The sequence below is a fragment of the Tursiops truncatus genome, chromosome 10 (assembly GCF_011762595.2).
Source record: "Tursiops truncatus isolate mTurTru1 chromosome 10, mTurTru1.mat.Y, whole genome shotgun sequence".
NCBI lineage: Eukaryota > Metazoa > Chordata > Mammalia > Artiodactyla > Delphinidae > Tursiops > Tursiops truncatus.
In genome coordinates, this window is record NC_047043.1 from 79,356,247 (window position 1) to 79,370,997 (window position 14,751).

A 14,751-nucleotide genomic window follows, 5' to 3' on the forward strand; every position below is an offset into this window, starting at 1 on the left:
ATCATCTGTAAAAAGTGCGTAACAACAGACCTTGTGCCTCCTAGGACTGCAGAGGCAATGTAATGAGGTGAGGCCTGGGGAGGCACACAGAGCAATGCCTGACAACGACTATGTACCACATACAGTGACCGCTGCAATTTTCCATCTCAAGAGGCTGAACCATGATGAGACTACTGATGTTTTGACCATTTTTGAACTAGAAAATCTGGTCATTTTGCATGACTCGATTTAATTCACTGGGTAAACTAACCTGTCTCTAAAAACCCTTGCCTTTGAACAGGCAGGGGGAATCTAATATTCCCTCCGTATTGCCCAACAACGAAAGGCATTATGAAAGGAAGGGCTGGCATAAATACAAACACATTTCTTCCACTTGGGCTGTAAAAGCTGAAAATGGCTCCCAGGTGTGAGCAGACACAACTGGCCTGGCCTTCTCTGCAAGGTCACCACAGGGGTCAAAGTCGAGCTGGCCATTTTCGGATTAGGTGCACACGCTGGCGAAGCTTCCCCCGGGGTAAGTGGATTACAGAAGCCACCTGCAGGAAGTGGGAGTGCAGGGGGAGGGGGAGGAAACGGCCTGGCTGGAAGGAGGCTGTGGATATGGGCGGGGGCCAGCTCCTTTCACACGGGAGATTGTGCAACGGACAAAGCAGCTCCGCTTCCCTTCCCCGTGCTGCCGGGTCACACGGCCCTGCCGTGCTTTCAGCACCCACTGCTGGAAGGAGGTACTTCCCTCCAAGACCATCCATGCTGCACCAGCATCCCCATTCCCACTGGGTCTTGGACTCTATTTAAAACTTACACGGTCATCAGAAAAAATGAGACAGAGAAGGGGAAGAAAAAACCCAAACACACAACAAAGGCCAACTCTCAACGACAGACCCTAAGCTACCGAGTTCCCAAAAAAGGCAATGACCTCCGTGACCAAGTTCCTATTCCACGGGTGCGCCCCTCCCTCAGCTCCCCAGACTCCACAGCTGGCGTTCCCTTCCCTTTCGCAGCAAATGGTTTGCAGATGGACCGCTCATCTGGCTGCCTTACCACCCCCAGTCTCAAAGAAAGAAGAAAAAAAAAAAAAAGGAAAGAAAAGAGAGAAGGAAAATGACAAGTCAGGACTGTGTGTAATTTGGCAGGCTCGCCGCGGAGGCCTCAGCGGTTCCTTTCCCAGCGAAAGGCTCCCTGAGACTTGGGGCAAGAGGCAGTCCGCACTACAGAAGTCCTGGGAAGCTTCCGGGACACAGAGCTGCTGTCTTTGTGTACTGGGTTTCCAGTAAACTTTCTATTTTGAGGCTCACTCATGGTGCCCAGAGTCTAATGAGCCTGCCGGTCTGAGAACCAGGGGTCCCGCTCTGCCTTCCAACAGAAGCTTCCTGGCCCTTCAGAGCAGCCTGCCTGTTGACAAAGGGGTAAATGGGGAGCAAACTGGCCTTAAAAGGGAAGCAGCCATGTCCTATGAGCCCTTCTCCCAGCGCTCCTCCAACTGGCCAGCGTGCTGGCTGAGCACCTCACGGCCCCATCTTGCAGCGGGGAGAGAAAGGAGGTATACACCTTACAGGTCTCTTTGTCTGGGAACCTTCCCCGTCTTGCACCCCATCAGCGACGGCGGCCAGGAGCCCCTGAGAACTTCCCAGGCCCTGGCTGGTATGACAACTGCCTGTTTACTCATCCTTCTCTGCAACTAGACTGCGAGTCCCTTGAGGGCAGGGACTCTGGCCCGTGGGGCACGTTTGTCTGTCCTGGGCTTCAGGTGGAGCGCGCGCTGGCACACCTCCCTGTTGGGCCCCCGTCTCAGCTTCCTCCACTTTCCTTTGATTTCTGGCGCTCACTGACAACCAGAAGGTCAGCCTCCCAGGGGCAGAAGGCCAGAAAACAGGAGGTGAGGATTGGGGCCACGACTGGACGCAGGGTGGAGGACAGCTGTGGGCCCCGAGTTCTGATTCCCCCATCAGGGCAGACGAGCATGGCTGTGCTCACCTTCCAGATGCTTCGCCTGGAACAAAGCAGCACCTTTCCAGTCTCAGTCGAGGGTCAAGTTGTATCTGATAACAGTGACCGATAATCAGCAGAAAGGTAAGCGGTGCTGAAAGCGGCTCCGGCAGGGAGGCACAGCTGTAAGCAGAGCTGCTGATACCTGCACGTGGAGATGGGTACAGATCTCCTGCCAGAAGAGGCTCCCTGCCTCCCAGGGACTCGTGAAGGTCTGATGGGGAGGCCTACGTGATCGCCAGTCAACAGTCAATTAAGCAGAGACAAATTGATAACAGCCGTGGGCCTCAAACCGTGGCCAGAGACAGAGCCGTGCTGCCCACGCTCGCTCCCAGTCCACTGCCCCCAGCACTTTGCTCGGAAATAAATACCTTAACCAGGGCTTGGAGCCCCACTGTCCCAAAGAAATGCCTGTGCCCATACCGGTGACAAGGGGAATCTGTCTAAATAATTGACTGCCCTCCAAAGGCTCAGCAGCGTGGTTGCTAAGGACACCACCCTGCCCCCCACCACAGTACTACAGAAGCTCAGGTAGTGGTTCTCCAAGGGTGGGAGGTTCCCAGACCAGTAGCAACAGCAATCACCTAGGAACTTGTGAGCAAAGCAGATTCTTCAGTCACAACTCACCCAGACCTGCCGGATCAGAAACTGGGGCTGGGGCCCAGCCATCCTGTGGCCCAGCGAGCCCTCCAGGTGATGCTGGTAAATGGTCTAGTTTGAGAACCAAACAGGTGATGGAGAGAAGCCATGATCTCCCAAGGGAACGGGTGTGACGTTTTACCCAGAGGAAAGAATCCGTTCACACCCACAGAAATCTGGGCAAACGAGGCAGAAAGGGAGCACGTCTCTGAAGACACAGAAGAGAGGAACCGAAGCCCCCAGTTTACATCTATTTTCCTGTTGTGCTGCTTTCTGACTAGGGCCCTGGCTTCCCTTCAGCATCTGGGATCTGAACCGGCTACAGGCTGCTCAGGGAACACGGAGATTCATTCACACTTGACTCGGGGCCTTTTAAACACAGCTTTGTTCCCAGTTTCTCCCTAAAGCGTTTCAGTCACTACTGACTCCACGATCCTGATGAGAGTGTGCCCAAAGGCCTGCAGCGAATAAGATGTCAACAGCCCAGATGGGGTTTACTTTTACACCAACGCCCAAGCCGACTGGCCTTCCTTCACCAGCAAGACTAACCTGGGTTCTTACTGGAGGACGCCGCTCAGAAGCAGGATGCGGAAAGAACTGCCCATCGCCACATTTTCTATTAAACTTGATTAAGTCCACTCTTCACCTGATGACTCGTGGATGGTCCAGCAAATTCCCCCACAGGAAGGACGGACAATCCTTACCTTAGGGAGAATTTCGACGTCCACCTCCCCTTGTACACACACTTGTAGTCCCCATAGGTCCACCTTTGTATCAGGAGGCAAAGAGCTCCACCGTCCAAGGTTACCACTCAACTTTGTAAGACCACACACGCACGCACGCACACATACGCGCACGCACGCACACATACACGCACGCACGCACACACACGTTTTAGCAATGCTAGGCGACTATTCATTACTCAGAGTAATTTCACCTGAAAATTAACAGTCTCAGCTCAGGTCCTGAAGCCCAACCTAATTTTCTGAAGTTGAGTTCGGGGCCCCTTTCTCCCTGGCTGGGCCCTCGGGGAAATGGATTCCTCTCCCCATTCCCGAGAGGCTGCCCAGATCCTCACTGCCTCCTGCTAAGGCTCACTTTTTTTTTTTTTGCGGTACGTGGGCCTCTCACTGTTGTGGCCTCTCCCGTTGCGGAGCACAGGCTGCGGACGCGCAGGCTCAGCGGCCATGGCTCACGGGCCCAGCCGCTCCGCGGCATGTGGGATCTTCCCGGACCAGGACACAAACCCGTGTCCCCTGCATCGGCAGGCGGACTCTCAACCACTGCGCCACCAGGGAAGCCCTAAGGCTCACTCTTTAATTACGCTTTAATGTGAATTGATCTTCCCATTAATGAGCCTGTAAAAAAGACTGATCTGGCCCCTTTTTTCTAGAGGGTGTGCTAGGCACACGGAGAGTTAAATACTGCTGTTGATTTTACTTCCCCAGCAGACCCAGCCCAGAAGAGCTCCCTCCATCCCTCCCTGCCTCGCCTCATGCTCCCTCAGCAGCACCCACTTAACTGGCTCCCAGTGGGGTCACAGACGGGGCAGCAGGTTTCATTCCTTCCAGGTTTTATTCTCCGGAAGTTACCATAAAGCGATGTTAAATACGCCATCCCTTTGATTTCATCAGTTTTTCTTCAGCTAAGAGGTCACAGCAAAATACAGAACCACATAGTTCAACCCGCCTCTGATGTTTTCATTTAAATTTTTCATATTCTAAGTCCTCCAGGTACTTTGCTAACAGGAGAGAAAGATACTTTTCTCAAAAGAAAAAAAAGAAAAGATGAGTTTTCAAATTACTGGTTGCCAGGAAGCTGGGAGGACGGGGATAGGAGAGGTGACGGCTTCAGGGGTAGGGGGTTTGTACTGGGGGTGATGGCAACGTTCTGAAATTCGACAGCATTGAGGGGTGCACAACACTGAGGAGGTACTAAAGGTTTCTGACCATACACTTTAAATCCGATAAAACAGTGTTTTATGTTATGTTAGTTTTTTCTCAATAAAAAAAATATAGGGGCTTCCCTGGTGGCGCAGTGGTTGAGAATCTGCCTGCTAATGCAGGGGACACGGGTTTGAGCCCTGGTCTGGGAAGACCCCACATGCCGCGGAGCAACTAGGCCCATGCGCCACAACTACTGAGCCTGCGTGTCTGGAGCCTGTGCTCCGCAACAAGAGAGGCCGCGATAGTGAGAGGCCCGCATACCACAATGAAGAGTGGTCCCCGCTTGCCACAACTAGAGAAAGCCCTCGCACAGAAACGAAGACCCAACACAGCCCTAAATAAATAAATAAATTAAGAAAAAAAAAAAGAGTAATCCTATTTTCAAAAAAAAAATATATATATATATAGTTTTCAGAAAAGTTTTTTTCCCCCCCGAAGATTCGAAGTAAAAGGTATTTTGATGTGTTTTCAAATGCAACATAGAACCTAAGGATTTTAACAGCACAATGACAAAGTCACAGGTAATTGTGTGCACGGAATCTTAGCCAAGATCTCCTACCTGATCAAGGCCACAGCTTGGGGGAGGGGGAGCGGCAAGGCATGGGCAGGGGACAGGGTCCAAAACACACCACCAACTGGAAAAGAAGTTACGTGGACAAAGCCAAGGGCCATATGGGAAACATGCTACAGCTAATACACCTGGGACAAAGCTGCTGTGCTTTAAAACTAAAGTCGATTTTACAGCAAGTTTTTTACTCCTAGGAGTGAAAAAAAAACGCAACCATTTCCACTGGAACCAATCTCCTCAGTGATACAAGTGCAGTAACACCACAGGAAAACTGGAAATTTTTCTTCCCCAGAAATGTCACTTATGCATCACACGAAATTACTGTTGCTGTGGGAATCATAACTCGAGTTTCCTGGACTTGGAATTAGAAAAAAAAAAATCTCAAACGTGAAAATCTACCAGCAGATTCTGTCCCTGTTGAACAAAAGTCTGTTTCTTTTTCAGAGAACTATTTTATCAAATTTAGCTCCCTCGCTCCAACCCAATCCTATTAAAAGCTTTCCTCGAGTTTAATGCTTTTTGGTTATTAAGGACAAATGGCTTTGGCATTATCTGCAGAACGCGATGCAAATAAAAATCCGCTCTTTGACAAATACTTTAATTGAATTTGATTCCTTTAATCAGAAAGTATTAACCAACTGAAATTTTCCTGAAGGACTCCAGTTCCCCAAACTCTAGAAAACTCTGTTTTGAGGCCCTGATAGTAAAGCCGGACTTGAAACAAACCCTTTTCCCACACAGCCCTCCCAAGTGTGACCTCAGCAAAGAAGGGCACTGGTGTCTGGGGGATCAGAACACTGTCTTGTGAGTGAGGAACCAGGGTTACTGACAAGGACACGGGAGACAGGAAACCAAACACAGAGATGAAGAGCCGACTTCTACAGGCAAACAAAATCCAGAGGCAAAAGTCCCTCATTACAGGTGTCTGAGCTGGAACACAAAGCTGCGACTTCTGAAAGACGTAAGGCAGCAACAGTGCTTACAGGACAGGGGTATTTCTTTTGTGACATTACTGCCCCAACTCTCAGTTTCTGAGTCACAGAAGGAATATACAAGCTGCAAGTGTACTTGTACCACGTGTTTCAACCCCTTCACTCACCAGATGAGGAAAAAGCACCCTGTCCCACGTCACAACACCATCAGAGACAGAGCTGGATATGTGCCTGGTCCCCCCTGTTCCCTGCCCCGCCTGCCCACAACCTTGTCCCCAGAAAGCTGTCCCAGCTCCTCTCACTCAGACAGCCTCAGCCATCTGGTCCCTTTGCACATTCTCATTATTCTTCTCATCCTCCTCCTGCCCACAAAGGGGAGAATACGGAGACGAAGGGCCACCAGCGTCAACGTTGATGAAGCTAACTGACGAACCACATTTGCAGACATCATGTCAGGAACTTCCCACACGCGATGGTACTGAATCTTTCCGAGGTCACTCTGGGCCCCAACTGCACGGGCACAGAAGGTACCGACTAAATGTTTGTTGAACATGTGACACCTTTTACCGCTATGGTTCTGAAAAGCCACAAACACACCAGCAAAACATGCTCTTCGAAGCCTGGACGGTTGCAATCATCATGTGGATGGAGAGGTGAGAAAATCATGTTCATTTGTTGCCCGCTCTGCTATTTTCTCCCCTGTCCTTTGCACGACCCACTCGGGAAATACAGGAAGGCATGAAGGATGAGAGCAATATTATCTATAATCCTGCTACCCCGATGTCACCCTGCTAGCCTAACTCTGCAGGCACTAGATCCAGGGGTCTAAGATTGGAGAACACAGGCCCCTCAGAGAGAAGGAAGATAAAGACCCTTCAGTGTCTGTATTTTCAGAGAAATCACTGACCAAGTCAGATGGAGACCAGCTTCAGGCCAAAGGTAGTATCTGCCAATACGAACCTCCATTTTCCAAACTGAATCAAAACCAGGAGGGAGTCTTTTTTTTTTTCTGTCCTACTTTACATATTTTAATGCTGTCTAATGGAATAGCAGGAACAAGGCCAACCAGCCCCACTGCTCCTGACACTTCGGCCAAGGAACAGAAATGTATTTTTAGTGAGCAGAGCATGGCCTGATTCAGAGCACCAAGGGCCCTCGGGGCAAGGACGGCTCACCTGCCACACTCCTGCCTGCTGTGCCGGGGGGAAGAGAAAGGAGCAGTGAACGAGCATTTGGGTCCCGTTTTGGTTCACCTCTCGATTTTGCACCTTACAGCAACTCAGGCAGCCTTGGTTTCCTGTCTGGTAACACAAAGATGTTCTCTCTGGCCCTGGCTTCCCAACCAAGGGGAGGGAAAGCAGTGCTTCTCAAACTTGAACAAGTAGGCAGGTGGCCAGCGGAGCTTGTGAAGGCAGCTTCTGACTCAGCAAGGCTGGGATGACACTTGAGATCCCGCATTTCTAACGAGCTCAGTGCCGATAGGACTCTGCTGGTCCAAGGACCGTCCTTTAAATAGCAAGGAGTTAAAAGCGTCTTCCGGTGCATTGCTCTATACACATACCAGGGATTGACATGTCCCTAACTGGCCTCAGGTAAGGGTGACTCATTTAATTTAACGAGCAATGAGACACCTTCCAGATGCCAGACCCTGCAGGCCAGATGGGTACAAAAAGAGAGTCAGATCCTTGACTGTCCATCTTGGGGCAAAGAGCTACGTCCTTTGTGCCAGCATTTCACAGGTACAAGAAGTGACTCACAGACCCTTAAAGGTGAGATCATGCCAAGGCCCAAGGGGCCAGGTGACAACTAGCTACCAGCCAGCAGCCAGCCGTCATCTGTCAAACACCTACTCTGGCTGTGCAGGACGGGGAGCTTCATACACATCACACTCGCCTTGAAGCTCGGGCCCACTGCCCCTATGTGTACAGCGGGCCAAGAACACATTCTGCAGATGAGGAAAATGAGGTTCAGAGAGGTGAATCTGTCTGTCCGGGACACAAGGCTGGGCCACGATTCTAACCCCCTGCTCCCCAACCCCACAGTGCCTTGAAAAGGGTTGAGCCCGAGACCATGTTTCACAAGGACAGGGCATCTCCGGATCGCAGGGCCTGTGGCCAGCAAAACCCGCAGATCTAAAAGCTGCACCAGCCATCAGACGGATGATGACTCCTTCCCACCAGGTCCCTCTGCTTGGCTCAGGGTCGACAAGAGATACCCACAGGTGAGCAGACCAGTTACAACACCAGCAAAATCAAAATCAAATAAAAACCAGTGGGGCTGGTGTGGGAACAGGAAATTAGGTGTGAAGAGGGAGGCGCTCTGCTGGGGGAGCTGTCACTAAAATCTGGCCTAGAAAATTGTTGGACTCATGAGTGGTTTATCTGGAAAGACCTCTGGGCGAGTTTCAAACAAGCAAACGCCTCCAGCTGACTGCTGAAGAAGTGGGGTAGCTCTCAGTTACCTCCCTTTCTTTCTCATTTAAGTTTCTTTATACCCTTTTTCATCTCCAGTGTGTTGTCTATAATAATCGACACGCTGTATGTTGTCTAACACTTGACCATGACAACGAATTCCTTACTTTTATATTGATTTCAGAAGGCTGGTGGTTTTTGTTTTTTTTTTAAGCCATGAAAGTGAGTGGAGTCACATTCCCAAATTCATTACCACAAAGATGAGCCTACTGTCTTATCATGCACACAGCTTCTTTTAAGTTGAGTTTATTCACTCAAATTGCAGCTTAACCGCTAGGACAAAGAAATTTAATTCTACGTACCCCTGGGCATTAAAAAGATAATTTCCCCCCAAATTAGAGATGAGGCAAAACTTCTGGGTTTTAATTCTACACACCCCAAAACAGCAAGCAAGGCTTTTGTTATCATCATTAGAGCTACATAGAGAAAGGCCCCTTTTTTTTTTTTTTTACCAGTGAGCCCACAAACACGAGTTGCCCTGCCACCAAATGTCAGCAAGATGATACCATGGCCTCCCCACACAGTCCAGGGTCCCCCAGATGGCACCACTTACAGAAAGAGAGAGAGGATACGAGATGAGGCCGCACCCAGCGACGGTATGGCTGTCAACTCATTGTTATTGAGGTACCTGTAATGACAACAAGAAGAAACGAATCATTCAAAGTAATAGTAAGAAATCACAGACATAAAAGGGAAATAAAAAAAAAACAACAGTGCTGAGTTGGCCATGGGAAGACTGCTATGTTGTAATGCTGAATACAAGATAAAGAATTTAAAAGCAAGTTGTTAACGGGAGAGAATTTATGCCAGGTCACAAAAACCAATTATTTACCACACCCAGAGTCTGTGAATAAACACTCAGGAGATGTCTCCCGTCCTCTAGGAGCTTCCAATCTAGCTCAGAAATCAAGACTAACAGACAGCGAACTGCGAACGCAGGCCAAGGTGCGTGATGCAGAACGACAGCGCCCTCAAGACCCCCATTGAGAGCGCTCCTCGTGGGCTGAAACAGTCAGAAAAGGATCTGGGGAGGAAAGACCGCCCCCTCCTGGTTGTTTTGTACACATCCCTGACGCGGCTCTGCCCTCACCAAAGGGCAACACGCTCGGACCCAGGGCCAAAGACTCCCGCACTCCCGTTGGGTTCCTGGCGCTGGGACACGTGGGTCAATTACTCCAATGCCTCATCTGTACAACAGCAAAGGAGCTGGACTTGGAGATTCTCATCTATTTGAGATTCCAGCTTCTCTGAACTCTGATGAAGTCTCCAGACACGTTTCCCAGGAATATATCCGTATAACGGATATATACACACACACTTTTGCACACAGACAACTGGAAAATCCTCCTCAGACCTCAGATGCTTCCCAAGCTCCCTTCCCGCTCGAATATTCTAAATCTGTATTTCCATAGTTCATGACTCTGAATGGAAGGGGAAGCCCGAGAACCAGAACACAGCTCGCCTGGTCCGCCCCCACAGGCTCCGGAATCTGGCCTCCTTACATGGACATGTATTTCCAAATCTGAGAAGAGAATCGAAAATCAGGCTTGCACAGTGAGTGCAAAAATCCTTAAGAAAGCCAAAGCAGTGCTCAGGCTTTTTGCCGGGTGACGGGCTGGAAAGAAACTGCATCTGGGACGCAGAATCAAGGATAAAGCTAGGTTATCTTACTCTCATTTTTGCAGAGAGTATGTCTTACACAGAGCATCTTGTTATGGTTTGAAGACAAGGCCACTGAAATGACAGCTGTATTCATACAAGTTTACAGCTAGTGTTTGCTTGAATAGAATAATCTGGTTGTCTGCCATCTTTTATAGAAATGAATAGGGTTAAAAAAAGGGAAAAGGCCTTGAATTATCCCATTTGCCTTCTTCAGTGCCAAAGCTAGTTAGAGATGAAGCTTGGCAATTACTGGGCTGAGGGACACAGCATGTCTGTTTCAATAGCTTCATGACTGAAGCATCTGGCAGAGAGAAAGCAGATCTGTATCATGCGGCAAATCCCTTCTCCACTTAAAGGGCCCTTGTTTGTGTGTTGAAGGAGACAATTAATTACTTTAACAGTCTCTTATCTGACCGCCCCCTAAATCAGATTGCTTCTCCTTCACCTTTTATCTCTCACCCCTGCTGCGATCTGTTTCCTATCTCGGTACAGGGATGCTGAAAACACTCCATCAGTATGAATCTCTACCAATAAATCTTCACAGTACCGTAAATGCACGTTATCACTAGAAGACAGCCTCAGATCTTATCAGAGCAAGGGAAACGAAGGTCAGGGGCCTGTTGCCAAGAAGGCAGCTTGCTTAAGAACTCTTCATTTCTTACAGATTTACTCTCCAACACAGGTGTTGGGGGGTCATAATAATAATAGCGGCAGCTAACTTACTGAGGGCTTATTATGCGCCAGGTACGACTCTAAGAGCCTTTCAGTACACGGACCCGTCTTTAGAGCCCTACAAGGCAGGCCCCATGAACAATGTCATTGTACCAATGGGGAAACTGAATCACTAAGACGTTAAGTAATTTGCCCAAGGTCACCAGTAGTAAAAGGCAGTGGCCCTGTGTGTCTAGCCCCAAAGTTTAGGTTCTTAACCATCACCTCTACTTATTTATAGCGACGGTAGCAACCCTACAGTATTATGTCACTGCATCGCTACACCTCTGAGGTTGGAACCAGGTACTAGTACTGTTCCCCACCTTACAGGTAAGTTCTCTAAATTTCAAATCAAAGGAGAGCCACCAAGCGAAAAGGCCAGCAGGCAGAAAGCCCATAATTCCTTGGGTAACATGGTAACTGCACTGCAGTCGCTTAGGACTGGACTTGATTTTAAATCCAAAATGAACAGTATGGACTTCACTGCAGGGGAACTCTGGCTGAATGAGCTCGGTCTCGGGCCACCCCTGCTGCACATATGACAAACTGCTCCACCCAATTTCACAGAATAATAAATGAACAAGGAGAAGGGGCATCATCATAATATCTCGTATCTTGACCCAAATGCTGGAAGCAGAGTGTGCAGGTGCCGTGGACCAGTGCTGAAGGTGAACAGGACATTTTAGGTCTGGATCAGCAGCCCGGAGTCAACAGGATGAGGCAGAAATCGCAGGCTCTGATCTCAGCAGGGCTGCTGGATTTATGAAAAGGTCAGATGGAGCTCAAAGGAGAAGATCTACAAGGCTAGCTTACTTCTGGATCATTTCTACTTAAAAAGAACCGCTAGTAAATCTGAGTCAGCTCCACCACTGCTGGCTCCCTCTTTGTTCACGCTGCCCCTGGTTGAAACCAGAACACTACCCTCAGAAGGCAACGGAGGACCAACTCACGCTGAGACACGACCAACTTGCCAGACTGAAATAGAGACCGGTCAAAAATAGCACAGCCAGAGCTGGGCGGGGAAGGGCCCTCGGGAAGTTCAGCACAGTCTCCACACGTAAAGACATTGTCGGAATTTAGGATTGTGTTTGATGAAATCTTCTGAATACCTCGGGCTGTGCAATCTTCCCCCACTTTGGACTCCCCCCCAAATTTGCTTCCATCCAAGGCCCTAAACATCCTTCTAAAATATCTGGCTTCTATAACTGAACCTTTTCCTGATGATTCAGGACCGAGAAGTGCTCCAGGAGCATCAGACCGCGAATTGTGGCCCAACCCTGCAGCTGGAAAAGGTGTGAAAAAGATATGGGGGTGGGGGCGGGGGGTCCCCCCTGGGCAGACGCGGAGGTGGGCCTTTCCCACCCTCCTGGGCCCCCTCAGCTCTCTCTGAAACTCCCATTTACGTCCTCGACTTGCTTTATAGGAAACTTTTACATTCTGCAAGATGCAAAATGTTAAAAAAGGATGCTTCTGAGGACTTTCACTACTGTGACTGCCTCAGTCGAATTAGGCATCAAGAAACAACGAAAAACAAACCCACAGGTCATTCTGACTTATAGCGCTTTCTGGTTTTTAAAAAATTTTTGGCCATATTTATTTATATACTGATAGCTGAGACAAGCACACAGTAAAATTCCAAACTGTTTCAAAAAAGAACACCAGGAATACATATTGAAATACACAGCTTCCTTGCCCTCCAGGCCGCTGGTCGGCCTCCTCCGGCTGCCGGCTACTAGGGATGGACACGTGTTTTTCTTTCACGCAGATGCTTGTGTGTTATACAGACTGTTCAGTACCAGTTTTCCCCTTAGTAAGAGATCTCGGAAATCTCCCTAATTCTTTTAACCAGCGGTGGACCGCTCCTCGGCTGGGATGAACGGTATGAATGAACCATAATTTATTTAGCCGATCCGCCAATTCGTAGGCAGTTTGGTTGTTTCCAAACACAAAGGGAGCTGCCACTAACAGTCAAAGTTGGGCCGGGGGTTGGAACGTCAGTTCGTTTTGTTTCTCAAGCAGAAGAAAGTCGTCAGTAGCAGGTAGGAGCACGCTACTTTGGAGTCAGGGACAGACTCCAAATCAATAACTGTTATTAGTGTTTTCAGCTACTTGAGAATAAGGCAGACTGCATAACGACTTTGGCAAGACTTACGATATAGTGTGTATACCAGCTGGCCGGATACAGTTATTTTAATATCGTGACATAGGATATAGTTACTTGAAGTCAGCACTTATAAAAAACAAGGGCAAACGCTTTTCTACGTGCCAGGCTCTGTGCTGAGGGCTTTATGTGCCACGTCTCACTGAATGACATGTCAACCCTTTAAGGAAGGCTCTAAATCATCACCTCACCTTAAAAGAAGAAACTGAGGCCCAGTTGCGGCACAGCAGAGCAGGGGTTATTTGGAGGGGATTAGCTCAGATTTTTACATCAGACAGACCCGGGTCCATTCTACCCCGAGCCCACCCCTACCGATCGAATGGCCTTCGGCGTGTCACTTAGCCTCACTGTGCCTTAGCTTCCATCTCCCCAGTGTGTGCAAAGTACGAGCACCAGCTTCACAGGGTTCTGGCAGGATCTGGCTGAAATCATTAAATCTAACAGCCTAGGAGAGAGCCAGATATATAGTACATGCTTAACAGGTGGGGGTAATTCATAGCCCCAAAGCAGTGCCTCACAGGACACCCCCTTGGGAGTTCACCCCGCCCTTAAACACACCGCGCACACGCACACGTGGAGGGGGGAGAGCAGAAGCCTGGGACACCAGAGGGTGAGCCATAAATACCCAGCGGCAGGGCACACTCAGCCTTCCTCGCCGCCTTCAGGAACATTTTAGGTCAACAGCCCTGGAAAGCACACGACAGCACCCACATGAAGCATTCCCGGGCCAGGCAGCAGTAACGTGATCCGAGTGCCGTTTTGAAAGAGGCCGGTATAAATAGCCCCTCTTATTAATAGCGGAGCCTCGCCGTCCAGGCCCGCTGGCTGGAAGCCCTCCCTGGTGGGCTTTCCTCGGAGCTGCGGGCAGTGAGGACCAGGTGGCTTGGCAGCAGGTGCACGAGCATCCTCACGTCCTCCGGGGGCCTCCGACGGCTCGCTCTCTCCCTCCCACTGGCCTGCGATGCTCTGTGGTTCCGGCCTCCAAAATAAAACCACTGCTAAACCACCGCCCGCTGCTTTGCCAGCCTGTGGTTCCCCTTGCGCTCAGCTTTCCAGACTCGAGTGGCTGTGCAGGGTTTAGGAGGAACTGACAGCTCCCGGGAGACCCAGTTAATTTAGAAGCAATTGTGTGTCGGCTGTGATTTTTTTCTTTTCTTCAATATCCTTCTCCACCTCCCCACCCTGCACTCCTGACGGCCTCTTTCTGCCTCCGTCATGTATTAAAATTCCCTTCGGGAAGGGCTCCGATCCTTATCAGTGAGAAGTTCCACTGCTCTGGGCCCCCGGGGAATTTGTCTCGTCCATCCCACGGTGTGACACCAGGGACCAGAGGTGGTCACGGTGGTAAAGGTTCAACCTATCGGCCCTCAAGGATTTGTTTCTTAACAAGGCGCCCAGCTCGGGGCGAGGGGCGTGCGCTGTGTGCTTCTGAGAGTAGCAGAAGAGAAGAGAAATAACACACAGGGAACCCTCCCCATGGGCAAGGCTCTGGACATCAGCTCCAATGAATAATTATTATAATTCGCTAAACACGTCATTATGCCCATGTTCCAGAAGAGGGAAAAGAGGCACAGAGGTAAGTAACTTGTCCAGGGACACAGTCCCCATAAGGGGCAGAACCAGAACTCAAATCCAGGTCTGCTTGCTACCAAATGTGCATTTTCCCCAGTACCCC

At 49.7% G+C, this 14,751-nt stretch overlaps 1 protein-coding gene across 2 annotated transcripts in view; it reads right to left on the reverse strand.

Moving 5' to 3' along the window:
• Nucleotides 1–14,751, reverse strand: part of LRIG1 (leucine rich repeats and immunoglobulin like domains 1) — a 120,932-nt gene that overhangs the window by 61,774 nt on the left and 44,407 nt on the right. Inside the window, exon 3 of one of the 2 annotated variants that reach the window (XM_033865258.2) lies at nucleotides 9,096–9,170. The exons of the other annotated variant lie outside the window; for it this stretch is intronic. Within the exon in view, the coding sequence (XP_033721149.1) occupies nucleotides 9,096–9,170 (75 nt within the window). The remainder of the gene's footprint in view (nucleotides 1–9,095; nucleotides 9,171–14,751) is intronic. 2 annotated transcript variants of the gene reach the window in all.